The sequence below is a fragment of the Rhagoletis pomonella genome, unplaced genomic scaffold (assembly GCF_013731165.1).
Source record: "Rhagoletis pomonella isolate Grant_MI unplaced genomic scaffold, Rhpom_1.0 Rhpom_scaffold_03320, whole genome shotgun sequence".
Taxonomy (NCBI): domain Eukaryota; kingdom Metazoa; phylum Arthropoda; class Insecta; order Diptera; family Tephritidae; genus Rhagoletis; species Rhagoletis pomonella.
In genome coordinates, this window is record NW_023461872.1 from 4,319 (window position 1) to 20,070 (window position 15,752).

At 38.7% G+C, this 15,752-nt stretch overlaps 1 protein-coding gene across 1 annotated transcript; it reads left to right on the forward strand.

The window, feature by feature from the left end:
- The first annotated feature begins 7,458 nt into the window (after nt 1-7,458).
- Nucleotides 7,459-9,658, forward strand: LOC118754071. Its single transcript, XM_036488937.1, has 2 exons — nt 7,459-7,743; nt 8,045-9,658. Exons 1-2 carry the CDS (start codon nt 7,459-7,461, stop codon nt 9,656-9,658), a joined length of 1,899 nt encoding a protein of 632 aa, XP_036344830.1.
- The last annotated feature ends 6,094 nt before the right edge of the window (nt 9,659-15,752 follow it).

Sequence of the window (15,752 nt, forward strand, 5' to 3'; positions counted from 1 at the left end):
TTTCCTTACTTGCAAGTTTTCGCAGCTAAAAATCTTTCCAGAAAAAATGTTCAAATTTCAATGTCATTTTGGGCTCCCAATATCCCCTATTCTGCAAGTTTTTTGGGTAGGAGAACTAAAATTTTAGATAATTTTGATTACGAGAACTTTGTTATTTCTATAAAAGCACATATTTTGGCAACTTTTATATAGAGAGTTTTTATAATTTAAAAACATTTAACTGTGTGTATGGTCTTTTAAATTTTGGAACTTTTTCGGTTTATTAAGTACATTATTTTTGGTCATTTGGTACAAAATTAAAAGACTCGCTTATCATCTCTGGTCCGTACTGATCAATGCTGGAGAGCAAGATGATGGTCTTTGATTGGCTGCATCTGCTGTTTGTGATGGTGTTTTAGCAGTATAAGAGTTTTCTTTAGCGTTGTTGTTGCTAGTTTTGCTTTTTGGGCTGTATGCAGTAATTGTGAAATATGCATTTCTTTTGCTTGCGCTTTTTCCCAGCTAAAACTGGCAAGTAAGAAAATCAGCTGATCATAAACACATGTTTGTAAATAACCAAAAGAAAACATAACCTTTTTGTGTTATTTATTGCAAATTTCATTATTAATGCTAGTATACAACGAAAAAGTGAGTAAATTTAATAAGTACTACGTTTGTTAAGTTTATTTTTCGTTAATTTTCTTTTAATCTCCAGTTTGTTTATTTTATGCTATGCTATGGTTGCCGTATGACATTTTTCGTTTGTACCATAATTCTCCTCTAAATATACCAAAATAGATTTCAATGCAGCATACTGAAATGTTTTTTTGCTGAAGTTTTCGGTTTTGGTAGGTTGATTGTTGAAAAGAAGAGTTTGTAATTTTAAAGCTACATCTTTAGCTATATCTGTTACATTTTTTTTTGGATCAATGATGGGTGTTTGGAGTAGATACTCTTGTTTTTGAATGCGTCACTATGTGATATCACAAATAATTATGAGAAAAATAACCTATTCATTCCGATATAATTAAATTGTATTTTAAAAAGGTTTTTCTTATCCAAAACTATTCAATTGTATAAAATGCCAAATCGGGGGAAAATGTACCAAGCAGAAAATAAATGGCCAATGAATCTCCAGTGGCAACTGTGCAAGTGATCAGCTGTTTCGAAGGTTGCAAGTTTTTGCTATTTACTTGCCAGATCATAATTATTTAAAAGCAGACTATAACGGTATTCGGAATTTCTTAGATGAAACCGACTGGAGCTTTTTGGAGACGTCAAATGATCCGACACATTTTTACGAAATCTTACGTCGGGATCTCGCACTTGCAGTTTCAAAATTTGTTCCTTTAAAGAAATCAGCAACTAGCAATAAACCACAATGGTTTAATTCTAGGTTAGTGAACTTAAAACACAGAAAAAACAAACCCTTTAAAAAGTTTAAAATTAGCAAGGGTGAAAATGATTATCAACAGTTTCTTACGTTGAGGAAAAAGCTAGACACTCTTCACAACTTTTTATTCAAACAGTATATGCTCTCTGTTGAAACGAGACTAAAATCAAATCCTTCCAGCTTCTGGCATTTCATCAACACCAAAAGAAAAACTACTGGTTTTCCAGCTAGTTTAGAATATGATGGAAATATTTCTGAAAATGTCCAAAGCTCTTGTGACTTATTTGCTCGATTTTTTCAGAAAGTGTATGAAAGATACGGAACACCATCATTTCCTAGTCACCCAGCTTCTCCCTTGCAAACTATCACCTCGTTTGAGATTTGTATTGAAGACGTGCTGCTAGCGATTTCTAAACTCAAGCCCAGCACCAAATTAGACAGTGAGGGCTTTTCTCCACAGCTCTTTAAAATTTGTGCCGACATATTAGCTCGTCCGTTATTGCTGATATTCGAAAAATGTCTAAATAGTGGTACTTTCATGGATTCATCGAAACTCTGCTCGATCGAACCAATCTATAAATCGGGTGATCGGAACGACGTCTGCAACTATAGGCCTATTGTCAAGCAGAGCACCATTGCTAAGTTATTTGATTACACAATTCAAATGAAATTATTTGATCACATACATAACGTTATATCCAATTGCCAGCATGGATTTTTCCCTGGTAGGTCAACCTGTTCTAATCTCGTTTTAGCTACAAATCGAATAATAAGTGCATCTAAAAACCATTCGCAACTAGATGTTATTTATACAGTATTTTCGAAGGCCTTTGATAAGGTGGATCACTCCATACTTTTGTATAAATTGGAACACTATGGTATCAATGGAAAGCTCTTGGACTTCTTTACCAGTTTTTTAAAAGGTAGAAAACTGCTTGTGAAAATTAGACCTATTGCGTCCAAAATCATTGATAATGCATGGTCTGGTATACCGCAAGCAACTCATAGCGGTCCATTACTGTTCACACTCTTTATAAACGACTTACCGAATAATTTTAAGTTTGCGAACTGTTTAATGTTTGCAGACGATGTGAAACTCCTCCAAGAGGTACATAGCTTGTCAGATAGCAAAAACTTGCAGTCGGATCTTGATGCCTTCCGAAATTAGTGCTCATTAAACCACTTATTTCTAAACGTAAATAAATTTTTTATTGTGACGTTCACAAGGAAACCAAATTTCTTATATTTTAACTATAAATTAAACAACTGCATTTTAAGTCGAAGTCATGAAATTAAAGATCTTGGTGTTATCTTTGACACTAAACTTTCATTTACCAAACATATTGATTATGTTGTATCCAAAGCATTCGCAATGGTCGGTTTCATTAGAAGAAACTCTAAAGATTTTAAGGACCATCAAACTTTAAAATCTCTTTATGTGGCCCTAGTAAGATCCCGCATTGAGTACTGCTCATTAATATGCAACCCATACTATGGGGTTCATTCGAAGAAAATTGAAAGTGTACAACAAATTTTTACAAAAATAGCTTTGTTTAAAATGGACTGGCCAAATTATTCAGCTCCTTATATTAGTCGACGTAAGTTACTTGGTTTACAATCCTTTTTTTTTTGTGTCTATAACATCATTAATGGTAATATTGATTGTAAAGAGTTATCAAAAAAATTTCAGAGTCATACTTCACTCTATGATCTAAGGAATAATCGTCCATTTGTTCTCTCAAATAATACGACAAATTATGCATGTAATGAGCCTATAGCACGATGTGCGCGATTTTGTAACAATTATTGTAACGTCCTTAATTTCAACGTTAATATTGTAAAATTCAAGCTTGATCTGTTTACCATATTTAGCTAAGCGAATTGGTCTGTAAGATTATTTTCTGTAGACTGAAGTAAAAAAATAAAATAAAAAAAATAAAAATTAGCGTTCTCGTACTTCTGTTGATATTTCGTCTCTTTGAGAGCGAATGCTGATTAATTCTCAGAACTTTTGCTGCTGGAGAACACGAGTACACACCTATTATCACTACAAAGATGAAATCAAAACTAAACTGATTAGCATTAGAAAAATATAATCTGAAAAGCAAGGTAGCCGCGTTTTCGGCTGACAATGCAAATACCAATTTTGGCGGCGTTAATAGGCAAGGGCAAAACAATGTATTTAGAAGTTACAATCAGATGGTCACTCCATTATTAGAGTAGGATGCTCTGCTCACGTTTTGCATAATGCTGCGCAAACTGCAGCAGATTGTTTTCCCGTTGATATTGAACTAATTGCTGTTAAAATTTATAATTTTTTTACATTTACACTGTGTGTGTGTTTGCAATCTGCTATTGGGCGAATATTTCAATAATATGATGTTCTTAAAGAATATTTTTTAAATACAGACAACTGCCCTCAGATTTGAAATCATACTTCGGAGACCCTATGAATGAATTTTACACTTTGGTTTTGCATGCTAGTTTAGGAATTTTTCAAGAAGATATCACTAAAGTAGAAGGCGAAACTATAATGCAGTAGAAGTAGCATTTATATATGAAAACGCATTGCAAAAAATTAAGATTCGTAAACAGGAGATATTCATTCCATTTTCTCTTAAGCAATGTTGGATTGCATATGTTAAAAAATATCCAAATGTTTTGTTTAAGGAGAGAGTAGTACAGTTCTATGAAAAGGCCGTAAACAGTCTTGAGATTTGGGGTCAAAATTTAAGTTTTTTTGGAAATCTTACTTGGATTAGCATTGAAAACGAAATATCTTGGAAAACTGTTGAAGAAACTATTACTGAAATAGGATGTTATACTAGTCTAAAGTTCGATGAAGATACTATTTTTGACGAGATTGGTTGTGTAAACACTATAGTAAGTAAAGAAAAAACGCGCGGAAAGTGGCAGAAATTAAGAATGGAAGAAAGGTCGAATGCAATTAAAAACATGGCACAATCGACCAGTGTAGATTTAAAAAGTATACTAATGCTAGTTGAATTTGCTTTGTGTATTCCAGGCACAACTGCGTCAGTAGAAAGGACATTTTCTCTTATGAAACATTTGTGGTCCCAAGATAAAAATCCTCTGCGTGTATTAGTCGTAGGTGCATTGTTACAGATTAAACTGAATTGTAATGAAAGTTGTTCGTCATTTTATGATTGTTCTTTTGAAAAAGTCCCTTACCAATGATTAATATGAAAAATAAACACATATTTTTGATAATTGATCTTAATATTTTTTTTTTTAAGTTCCTGTTTTGAGTACCTTCCAACGATATGCGAAAAATGCAATACATATAAGTTCATTGTTTTTACTTTAATTTTAAATTAATCAACAATGCGTATGTATGATTGGTTTTGGTATAAATGCATTTATGAAAATAATTTCAATATTGTTTTCACTTATCGTTCTTACAAAATAATAAGAAAGGGATAAAAGGTAACATATACAAGAGCTTCGGATACCTAAAAAACTCATGGAAACTTTGCTTGAAATCTCTGGTAAATCTCTCTGTTAGGTCATGCTTGGATAGTCTGGCTGGCGTCCGGAATTAAGCGTAAAAGATTATGGCTGCCCTATATATAAGGGATTGTTTGAGAAATCATATAAGGAATTATACATTACCCAAGTATACGTATATCCAAATTCGTATCATTCAGCGCGTATTGACTACTTTTTAATGTTTTATTTATTTGTTTTTGAAATTAACGATATATTTCAGAATTTATAATTAACACGTTGTGTTCATTTTAATAAATCCACTCGGATTTTTAGTTATACAAAATTTATTATATACATAGAGCATCGGTAATATCATAGCACCCCCATTTCAAAGTGATATTATTTCTCATGTTTACTTATTTATTTCTAGGAATTTGCAATAAAAATACAGTTCAATTTCTAACCCATATAAACCCAATATAAACCCAATTTTAAAACTTCGCAGAAAATTACAAAAAATACAATAAATTTTCACCCAAAAATCAAAATTTTTTCTCAGAAGTGTTAGATTTTTTTTGAGCACACAGTTTTAAAGCCCCTTCAATTTTAGTCCAACTATATGCAAGTTTGAAGTGGATAAAAATTGCCGTTGATTTTTTAGAATCCATATAAAAACAAATTGTGTGTTGGATCACCCTAATGATGCCGGCTCAAGCAGCAGATAAAATATTAGCTTTAAGTGTTAGCACTATAATTTCCACTGACGCTGTAAACGTAACATGCATTAACTCTATATTTGCACATACACACACACTGTCTCACATACATACATATATAATTACCAGGGAACGGATTTTTAGGACCTAAAAACCTATAAAAAAGGCAAAATAAAATAACGAAATAGGCTGGAAAAGGCAAAATAAAATAGCGAAAAACGCAGGAAACGGCACTAGGTATTGCAAAAAAGGCAAAATAAAATACCGAAAAGGCAGGAAAAGGCACTAGGTATTGCAAAAAAAGCAAAATAAGGCACTGAAAAAAGACACAAAATACGAAGAACAATCAAAAAATACATTTATTTTAGAAATGTTTATATTACAAGTAAAAAGAGAAAAACTATGAACTAGTTTCATTATATGCAAAATGTGTACTTTGAATCTCTGACTATTTTATCCTTTTTTTTCTAACTCATAAAACTTTAATCTGTATAGTTGTAGTAACATTGAACCACAAGATGCCTTTTGAAGTTTTCTGGCAGCATTTTCATTCGATTTTCGCGAAGAAAAGCCTTGCATGTACTAAATGTGCGCTCGACGTAAGTTGATACAAGTGGAGCCCAATTTAAATATGGAACGTTTGAAACGTTCATATTATTAGAAATAAGGGCGTTTTGCTCGCCCTTTATAATTTTATCCACACCCTTTATTGTCTCCAAGCCTACGTTAGCTGAGAAAACGGCTTCTATAAGCCGCATGGGCATGTGTATATTTTTTAATCTTTAAAAAAAAAATTGTAAATGCTATAATCACTTTTTTAAAGGTATAAAAGGCAAAAAAGGCAAATATCTTAAAAAAGGCAAAAAATAGGCAAATATTTTAAAAAAGGCAAAAAAAGGTAACATCAAATGTGTATATATGGAATCAGGGAAAGCTAAATCGTGGACTTTCTTAATCGAATATATTCTATCTCTTTAGCAGAAAAAAAGGCAATTTCCATAAAATCCGTTCCCTGGTAATTACACTCATTCCTACTCTCACTTGTTTTCGTTTACCAAGTTATCAGCATGGACAGTTTAATATGTGTTCTAATAAACTATTGCTAATCATTCGTTCGAGAGAAGCACATCGTTTGATATTTGCTGGTCATCAAATTGGACACATACGTTGCGTTTTGGGCATTCGGTAAATCTGTTCGCTTATCAAGGTTTACACACCGCCCGCTACTGTAGTATTTTGCTAACAAGAAAAGAGCTTCTTGTAACAACATTTTTGGCGCCCAACGTGGGGCAGTGTGTAACAAAACGTATAAGTTAATATACGTAAAATCTTATTTCGAATAAATTAACCGGCATATCGAAATGACATGCAAGTTTGCTATCAACCAAAAGGCAACATTCATCTAGTGGCAAACGGTTCGTGCACACATCGCAGTACCATTGTTGCAGTTTTTTCGTCACCGCTAACTTGTTGTGAATTTCCCACCGTGGATCCCGTTCTCTTTGGTACAAACAGTTCTCCATCGCATCGCTGCAGTCCTTCAAAATCACCGCTCATTGGAAAGCGTATGTATGTATGATAAACCTAGTTTTTCTATTGCATTTTTTACGCCTTCGCCACATTCGCTGCCTGCGTTTTGAAGTCGCTGTGTTGATATAAGCTGACGCTGCGCTGCTTATACCTACCGGCTCTGTATACATCATTCCTGCGTTTGTGTTTTTGCTCACGCTGCGCACACGAATTGTCGCTGCTTATCACATCGTTCTACTCTTGCTGGTTTGGCACACTGCATTTGTGCTGCTTATTTTTTGTTGATTTGCTTCGCAGTCGCGGTTAACATCACCGTTTGATCGTCGTCAGGTATTTTTCCTACTTGTTAACCCAACACACAATTGATATCGCAGATCGTGTTAGCCAGACATGTCGCTGGAAGAGTGTAAACGCAAGCGTGCAAACATAAAACGAAACATATCACGCATCAGATCAATTGTTGATGTCATTAAAGATGCTGAGGACAAACCATGGCATGTCGAGCTACAATGTCGTTTAGGAATTTTAGAATCTTATTTTAAACAAGCGTTATCTGTACAAGCTGAAATAGAGGATTTGGATCCAACAGATAATGGTCGCGCGGATTTGGAAGATAGCTACGTCGCAGTTAAACAAAGATTTCAAGCACAACTTGGCGAGGATGTGAACAGTACTGTAAATTATACAGAGCCGGCATCATCAGCGTCTGATTCCACCGTCTCACATCTCCCAAGGTTGTCGCTACCTAGTTTTAGTGGAAATTACGCTGAATACAAAAATTTCATAACGTCTTTTACCCAAATAATTGCACGTGAGCCTAGACTCTCAAATATCGAAAGATTCAATTATCTGTTATCTTGCTTGAAAGGGGCAGCACTAGAAACCGTCAAAGCCTTTCAGGTCACAAGCGAGAATTATCCGAAGGCTTTAGATATGCTTAAAGAACGCTTCGATAATCCTACCTTAATATTTTTAGAAGGCATTGCTTCCAACCTGGTCTCAGTGCACTCAGGTCTTGGAACGTCACTGCCAATTTCTATACTCATCTGAATCGTCTTTGCAGCGCAAATCTGACTCAAACAAGCAAAATCAGTCAGGGGCCCACAGTCAGAAGTCATCGTTCGCCATTACTAAACCTTGCTGCGTTCTCTGTTCTGGTTCCAATCATAAAATCAGTAGTTGCTCGCAATTCAAGGAGCTGAATACCACTCAACGGTTCGACGCCGCAAAGCGGTACGATCTGTGTATCAACTGTCTTAGCAACGGACATAGAATCGCCCAGTGTCCGTCAAAGAATCGTTGTCGCACATGCAATCGTGCCCATCACACGATGCTGCATCACGACAACGCGTCTCAGTCACCATCGACAGCATCATCATCTACTACCTCATCACAACCTTCGTATTCTGCTCGAGCTCCGTGGAATAATGCATCATCACAATCATCCGAATCGTTTAGTAAACAGCAAACGTACAACGAGGCACGCTCATTGCAAGCAGCAACGCATTCGCACATGGATTTATCGGAGGGTGGTAACGTAATTCTGGCAACGGCTATGGTGCTCGTCAAAGACTCGACAGGCGCGTACAAACTTGGTAGAGCCTTACTCGATTCATGCTCCCAAGTAAACTTCATCACCGATGATTTCGCTCAAAAACTTCGGCTTAGCAGAGAAAGGCATTATGTCGGCATTCGGAGTATTGGTGAATCACTCACCAATCTCAAGGCACGCACAACAACTACCATCAAATCACGCACTTCATCGTTCGAACTTTCATTGCAATTTGGAATTACTTCGCAAATCGCATATCAACCTGACAGTGAAATTGACACTTCAACTTGGAATCTGCCAGCCAATACCACATTAGCAGACGAACTGTTCTTTAAACCGCGGCGCATCGATTTGTTGCTTGGCACAGAGGCCTTCTTCGACGCACTTTCTGTTGGTCAAATACGACTGGGCTCTAACTTACCTACGCTTCAAAAAACTTTGTTGGGTTGGGTCGTTTCAGGCAGATATCAACGTCAACGTCAGGCGGTATCTGCGTCTTATCTGCTGTCAAACGAAAGCTCTATCGATGAAAATCTACAGCTGTTATGGGAGCTTGAAGCAGTCGACACAACAGTCAAACCGATTCAGCCTGGACATCGTATATGCGAAAACTACTTCTTAGCTACTACTCATCAGGACGCTACAGGACGCATAGTCGTAAACCTACCTTTCAAAGACAGTCCAAATCGCCTAGGAAAGTCGCTTGACATCGCTCGCCGCCGATTTATCGCAATTGAAAGACGACTGCTTAATTCACCTGACATTCGACAACAATACATTTCGTTCATTGAAGAATACGAAGGTCTTGGTCACATGTCTGCCGTTGCAGCACCTAAATTGGAAGAATCACACTACTACATCCCCCATCACTACGTGCTTAAGCCCAATAGCGAATCAACCAAACTACGAGTGGTGTTTGACGCCTCATGTCGCAATACAACACAAACATCACTGAACGATCTGCTGTTAGTGGGGCCTACAATCAAGAGGAGCTGTAAATTCTACTGTTGCGGTTCCGGTTATATCGATATACCATAACCGCGGATATCACCAAGATGTACAGGCAAGTATTCGTAAATACAAATCATTGCAAATTTCAATATATCCTTTGGCGAGCCTCTCCAGATCTAGATCTCCTCACTTACCAGCTTAACACCGTTACGTATGGAACAGCATCAGCGCAATACCTTGCGGTCCGCAGTCTCCATATTCTGGCGGACCAGTACATGGATGAGATTCCAACCGGTGCTTCGGCTATAAAGTCGTCATTTTATGTCGACGATATGCTATGTGAGCTGACGAAATCGAGACGTTGCAGACCCTAAAAACGGAGGTAACTGAAGTTCTTCGTCGAGGACTGTCAAAATGGCACTCAAATCACCCAGATTTCATGAAAGTCGGACAACTAAGGAGCTTAGCATCACCGATGATTCCGTAACTAGCGCGCTTGGGGTAACTTGGCATCAACGACGTGACGTTCTCTTGTTCACATTCAAACCCAAGCAAGTTTACACTTCCGTAACAAAGCGAACAATCCTCTCTGTCGCGCCATCCCTGTTTGATCCCCTCGGATTATTGTCACCACTCGTTATTACAGCGAAGATAATTCTTCAAGAATTATAGTTGCTAAAGCTCAACTGGGATGAGTCCGTGCCTCAGAATCTGTATAATGCGTGGAACAACTGTTTAGAATCATTCAATTCGATCTCGTCTCTTACTGCGCCTCGCTACTGTCTGCAACCAAATGCTCGCAACATTCAAATTCATGGGTTTTGTGACGCATCAATTCGCGCATACGGCTGCGCGTTGTATGTGAGAACGGAAGATTTGGGTGGACATGTTGCTGTTCACTTGCTTACATCAAAGTCCAGATTCGCGCCAGTAAAGAAGCAATCGCTCCCTTAGCTTGAACTGTGCGGCGCGCACCTTCTCGCTCTATATATGCAAAAACAAAAGACATTTTCATCAATCGACCCACTTCCACTTACTTTTGGACTGACACCCAACTAGTACTACACTGGTTGCAACAGCATTCAGCCACTTTATCGACGTTCGTAGGCAATAGAATATCCAACATACAAGAGTTGACTTCATAAGGACGTTGGAAATTTGTGCCAACCAAGGAAAATCCCGCTGATCTTGTATCTCGAGGATGCGCTGTCTCCGAACTCAAATCATTGACCTTGTTTTCAGGCCCTTCATTTTTACGTGAAGAAATGTCGAAATGGCCTCAAAGCAAAGGTAAGATTGAAATTGATATGGACATAGTCAACGCCGAGAAACGCAAAACCTTGTTTGCTGCAGTCAAGGAGACGAACTATTTACTAGAAATTATTGATGGTATCAGCTCATACCGCCATTGCTTGCGTCTGGTTGCTTGGGTGTGTCGATTCTGTGACAAATGCAGAAAAATGCCGTCATCTACTAGTTCGTCGCCGTCGCCTCAAGAAATGCGACACAATTACACTGCATAATCTGGAATATTCAAACGCAACATTTCTCCGACGATCGGCTCCGTCTTCAAAGGAATCAGCCATTAAACAATAATTTAAAATTTCTAACACCATTTCTAGATAACTCTTCAGGATTTGAGCTTATTAAAGTTGGTGGCCGCTTGGATTACGCCGACTTGCCAGAATGCCAAAAACATCCGATCCTGCTGCACAGCAACTCACAATTTGTGTTCAAATACGTTTGACACCTTCTCCTACATAATTACTATGCCGGCCCTAAAGCATTAGTAGCATTGATTCGCCTTGAATTTTGGATCGTCAGCGCTAGGGACTTAGCTCGTCGCATTGTTCGTTCTTGTGTGCATTGCGTCCGCTATAGACCAAAGCTACTGGAACAGGTCATGGGGCCTCTGCCAGCTGCACGCCTCACACCAGCACGACCTTTCGAACGTTGTGGAGTCGACTTTTGTGGTCCCATAAGTACATATCTACGAGTTCGAGGAAAGGCCCCTAACAAGTCGTATTTAGCAGTATTCGTTTGCCTGCTGACTAAAGTAGTCCATATAGAGGTAGTTTCGGACTTGTCAACAAAGGCATTTCTAAATGCTTTAAAGCGTATGGGCGGTCGTCGTAAAATGCTATGCGAAATATATTGTGACAATGCTACAAATTTTGTTGGCGCCTCTAACCACCTGAAAGAACTCAAACAATTTCTGTTTAGAAAAGACACGCAAGAAGAAATTTACAAATTCTGTGCTTCTGATTTCATTAACTTTAATTTTATTCCTTCCAGGGCACCCCACTTTGGCGGCCTTTGGGAAGCAGCGGTTAAGAGGGCAAAGGGACTATTAAATCGGACCTTAGCAAACACCAGACTAACAAATGAAGAGCTGAGCACTGTCGCTGTGGAAATCGAGGCCGTACTCAACTCGCGCCCACTATCACCGTTGTCCTCAGACCCCAATGACTTTGGCGCACTCACTGCTGGACATTTCTTAGTTGGCGACTCCCTACGTGCGTTGCCTGAGCGATCACTAGACCACAGGAGCATCTCCAACTTGGATCGATATGACACGATCACTTCGATTAAACAACGATTTTGGCGCCGCTGGTTTGCAGAATATATAAACGAATTACGCGCTCGTGTCAAATGGACGTCACCTTCACCCAACTTAAAAAATGGAACCCTAGTTGTCATCCACGACGACAATCTACCACCACAACGTTGGAGGCTTGGTCGCGTCGAATCCACCGTACTTGGACGTGACGGTCATGTTCGCGTAGCACATCTTCGCACTACTAATGGACCTTGCTGTCGACCTATACACAAACTTGCTATTCTGCCTGTCTCTTGAAAGAAATTTCTTTCAATGGGCCCGGGATGTTGGATCACCCTAATGATGCCGGCTCAAGCAGCAGATAAAATATTAGCTTTAAGTGTTAGCACTATAATTTCCACTCACGCTGTAAACCTAACATGCATTAACTCTATAGTTGCACATACACACACACTGTCTAACATACATATGTAATTACACTCATTCCTACTCTCACTTGTTTTCGTTTACCAAGTTATCAGCATGTACAATTTAATATGTGTTCTAATAAACTATTGCTAATCATTCGTTCGAGAGAAGCACATCGTTTGATATTTGCTGGTCATCAAATTGGACACATACGTTGCGTTTTGGGCATTCGGTAAATCTGTTCGCTTATCAAGGTTTACACACCGCCCGCTACTGTAGTCTTTTGCTAACAAGAAAAGAGCTTCTTGTAACAACATTGTGTTTATTCGTCTTCCATATAACAAAAAATGACACTGTATATCGATGACTTAGAGGAAGATCGACCTATCTGGGCAGAGAGTTCGAGAACGCCCGATATCAGAAAACTTTTCAACAACATCCTATTTAAAAATTTGGCTGAAAAACGCCCTATTTTAGAATTTTATTGAAAAACGCCCTATCTCAAAACTAGAACCAAAAATACCCTATCTCAGCTGACGATTCAAAAACGCTTTATCTCAGCACATTTTCAATGTATTTTCGTTTGAGATGGGGCTTTTTTGAACCGAATAATAATAATAACATACTATATAAATATCTAGTTTCAATATAAAAAATTTATGTACCTATCATTAATTGTGTATAAATATCTATGCCAGTATATGTATGTGATATGTATTAGGGTGGTCCAAAAATGCATGTGAAAAGGTAAAGTCGGAATTTTTATGCTCTCACCACCTAGGATTGTTTTATACTGAAAAAAGTATACCCTTATTTTTTTAATTTGAAATCAAAAAAATATATAGAGATCGCTCAAAGCGCCCAAAGTTTTCCATGTATTTTATATTGGGGTCTAATGGGGGAGTGAAGTGAATCTATAACCTATCCTTCCCAAACGACAGCCTCACCCACTGTCCATCAAGGCTTGGTGGTCCCTGTTATCGCTAACGAGGCTCTGTCTACCGATGCGAGGCGGTATATCCTCGCTAAAGGCTGAGCTCCCGTAGTGTGGACTGGACCCGGACTGTACGTGACGTGCATCGACGAACGCTCAGGACGTTAAGAACTTGATGACGTGTGGATCAATACGTAAGGGACACCAATCTTCGCGTTTGAAAACGCACCGACAAATCCTGAAGCGTCTGTTCCCCAGTGGGACGGCTCCCTGATCGGCGTCTGACCCAAATTGGGCGACAGGACAATCTTCACCTGGCAGTAGGTATAAAATGCATAGTGCGACCCCGCCACTCTAACGCCAAGGGACAAGGCTCTTCAAAAGAAGCATGCCTACATTGTACGGAAGAATGAGCGACTCCGTGAGGAGAAAGCCTCGAATGCTTCCGAAAATGAGGCCGCTGTCTCTGGAAAAGCCACCAACTCCGAAAAAAGAGACGCTGTAACCAAACCCCCCTCTAGGGGGCAGTCTGTCGACGAAGAAAGCTTCTCCCCTGTCCGCTGTTGGAAATAACAAGTCGTCGCAGTCACTGACGCCCAAGGTGCCGAAGACCACGAGGCCAGTGTTCCCACGGCTGGACGGCCTCGACATCGGCAGCTGCTATAGCCTCCGGTGGTAAGGGAACGGTTGCACGCACTCCGAAGAGACAACTGTCTGGCGACAAGAGGGCACAGCCTGCGCAGAAGCGGGTGAAAACTTCATCAACCTTATGCTCAGCACCAGAGCTCCAGGTAGCAATCATAGACCGGAGTCACCGGAAGGAAAGATTCCATCGGACAAATCATGATCATGAGGGCACTACTTGGCGAAATCCAGTGTACCAAAAACAATAACATTGGTATGTTTGATGGAGCCAAGTGGCAGAAGGGAGTCAAAGTTGTTGGATGTGGTAACAAGGAGTCGCTAGGGTTACTAAAAAACTGCGTCCGCAACCAAGATGAACTTTGGGCCAACGCAAGACTGGAAGTTGTTCCACTCTCAGAGGTGCCATCCCATACGACAGTGTGGCACTTATAAAATGTCTAAATGTGGATGTCATCCCTGATGACTGGACGATTGTCCGAGGTCACGCTCGCGACGAAGGTAACGGCAAGGACCTGTGTATCAAGATCGGTTCACAATCCCTGCATATTTTGCGTCGCAAGCCGTTCAGATAAGATACGGCATTGGTCACCTTAGGGTGATCATCCCCGATGCAGAAGGTGAATCCGAAAAGCCTAAAAGTTGTGCAGATTAATCTGCTAATTGTTAAATTAAAAATTGGGTATTATTATTGAAAGTCTCCTGAAGATAACCAGAGTTTTCCGATCGAAAAATATTGATTTTCAAGAATTCAATACCATTTCTACGAAAAATTGTATTTTTCCCAACTAAAAATACATGGAAAACTTTGGGGGCTTTGAAAGACTTCTAAATATTTTTTGATTTCAAAATAAAAACTAGGGGTATACTTTTTTTCGGTTTAGAACAATCCTATTACAATTCCGACTTTACTGTTTTTGGCCCACCCTAATGTATACACATCTACATATCGTCGCTTAAAGTACAAAACCGCGTATCAACAAGATGCAAAACCGCGTATGTGAGGTTGCATAAATTATTTTCTAGCGAATAAAAGCACTCATATTTCAAAATGGTTATCTTTTTTATAAAGCAATCGCATTTTTGGCTAGCATATTTTAGGTGGAATAGATAAGGATTGAGCCAAGAGCTTGTGCGAGCAAATCCAATTTTTGGCAGCAAATGTCAGTTAGGCGATTTTGTACTTTAAACGACGCACGCAATCTAACACACGGTTGGAGCAGGAACGCAGCACAGCAGAAACATACAAAAAATCTCCAAATAAACGGTTTTTGAGGGTTTTAACTAACAAAAACCTGGTTTCAACTTACTTCAACGTGCCTAAGGTACAACGCATACACTAATACAAAGGCGCAACAGAATAAATATCTGCATGATAATGTACACAATAAAATTCTGCCGCAGCCGCAGTTCACCAAAGAATGCTGCAAATGGAATGGTTCATCAATAAAGTCAACATAATATGTTGTCACTTAAGTTTATTAGCCCTTAAGTCACAATACCAGCACAGCTCGGTTAGAAAAACACTAAATGAATGACCTAATAAATGCAAAATTATAATTCATTTGTAAAATAATTCGGTTTTATTACAATACTTACCAAATTTCACGCGGTTAGAAAACAAATATCAGCGAATA

Excerpts from the sequence above, each read along its gene's own strand:
- LOC118754071 (XM_036488937.1), top strand. The coding sequence starts at position 7,459 with ATGTCGCTGGAAGAGTGTAAACGCAAGCGTGCAAACATAAAACGAAAC. Across the intron at positions 7,744-8,044 it reads GCGAGGATGTGAACAGTACT|AAGGCATTGCTTCCAACCTG; the intron begins GTAAATTATACA and ends TAATATTTTTAG.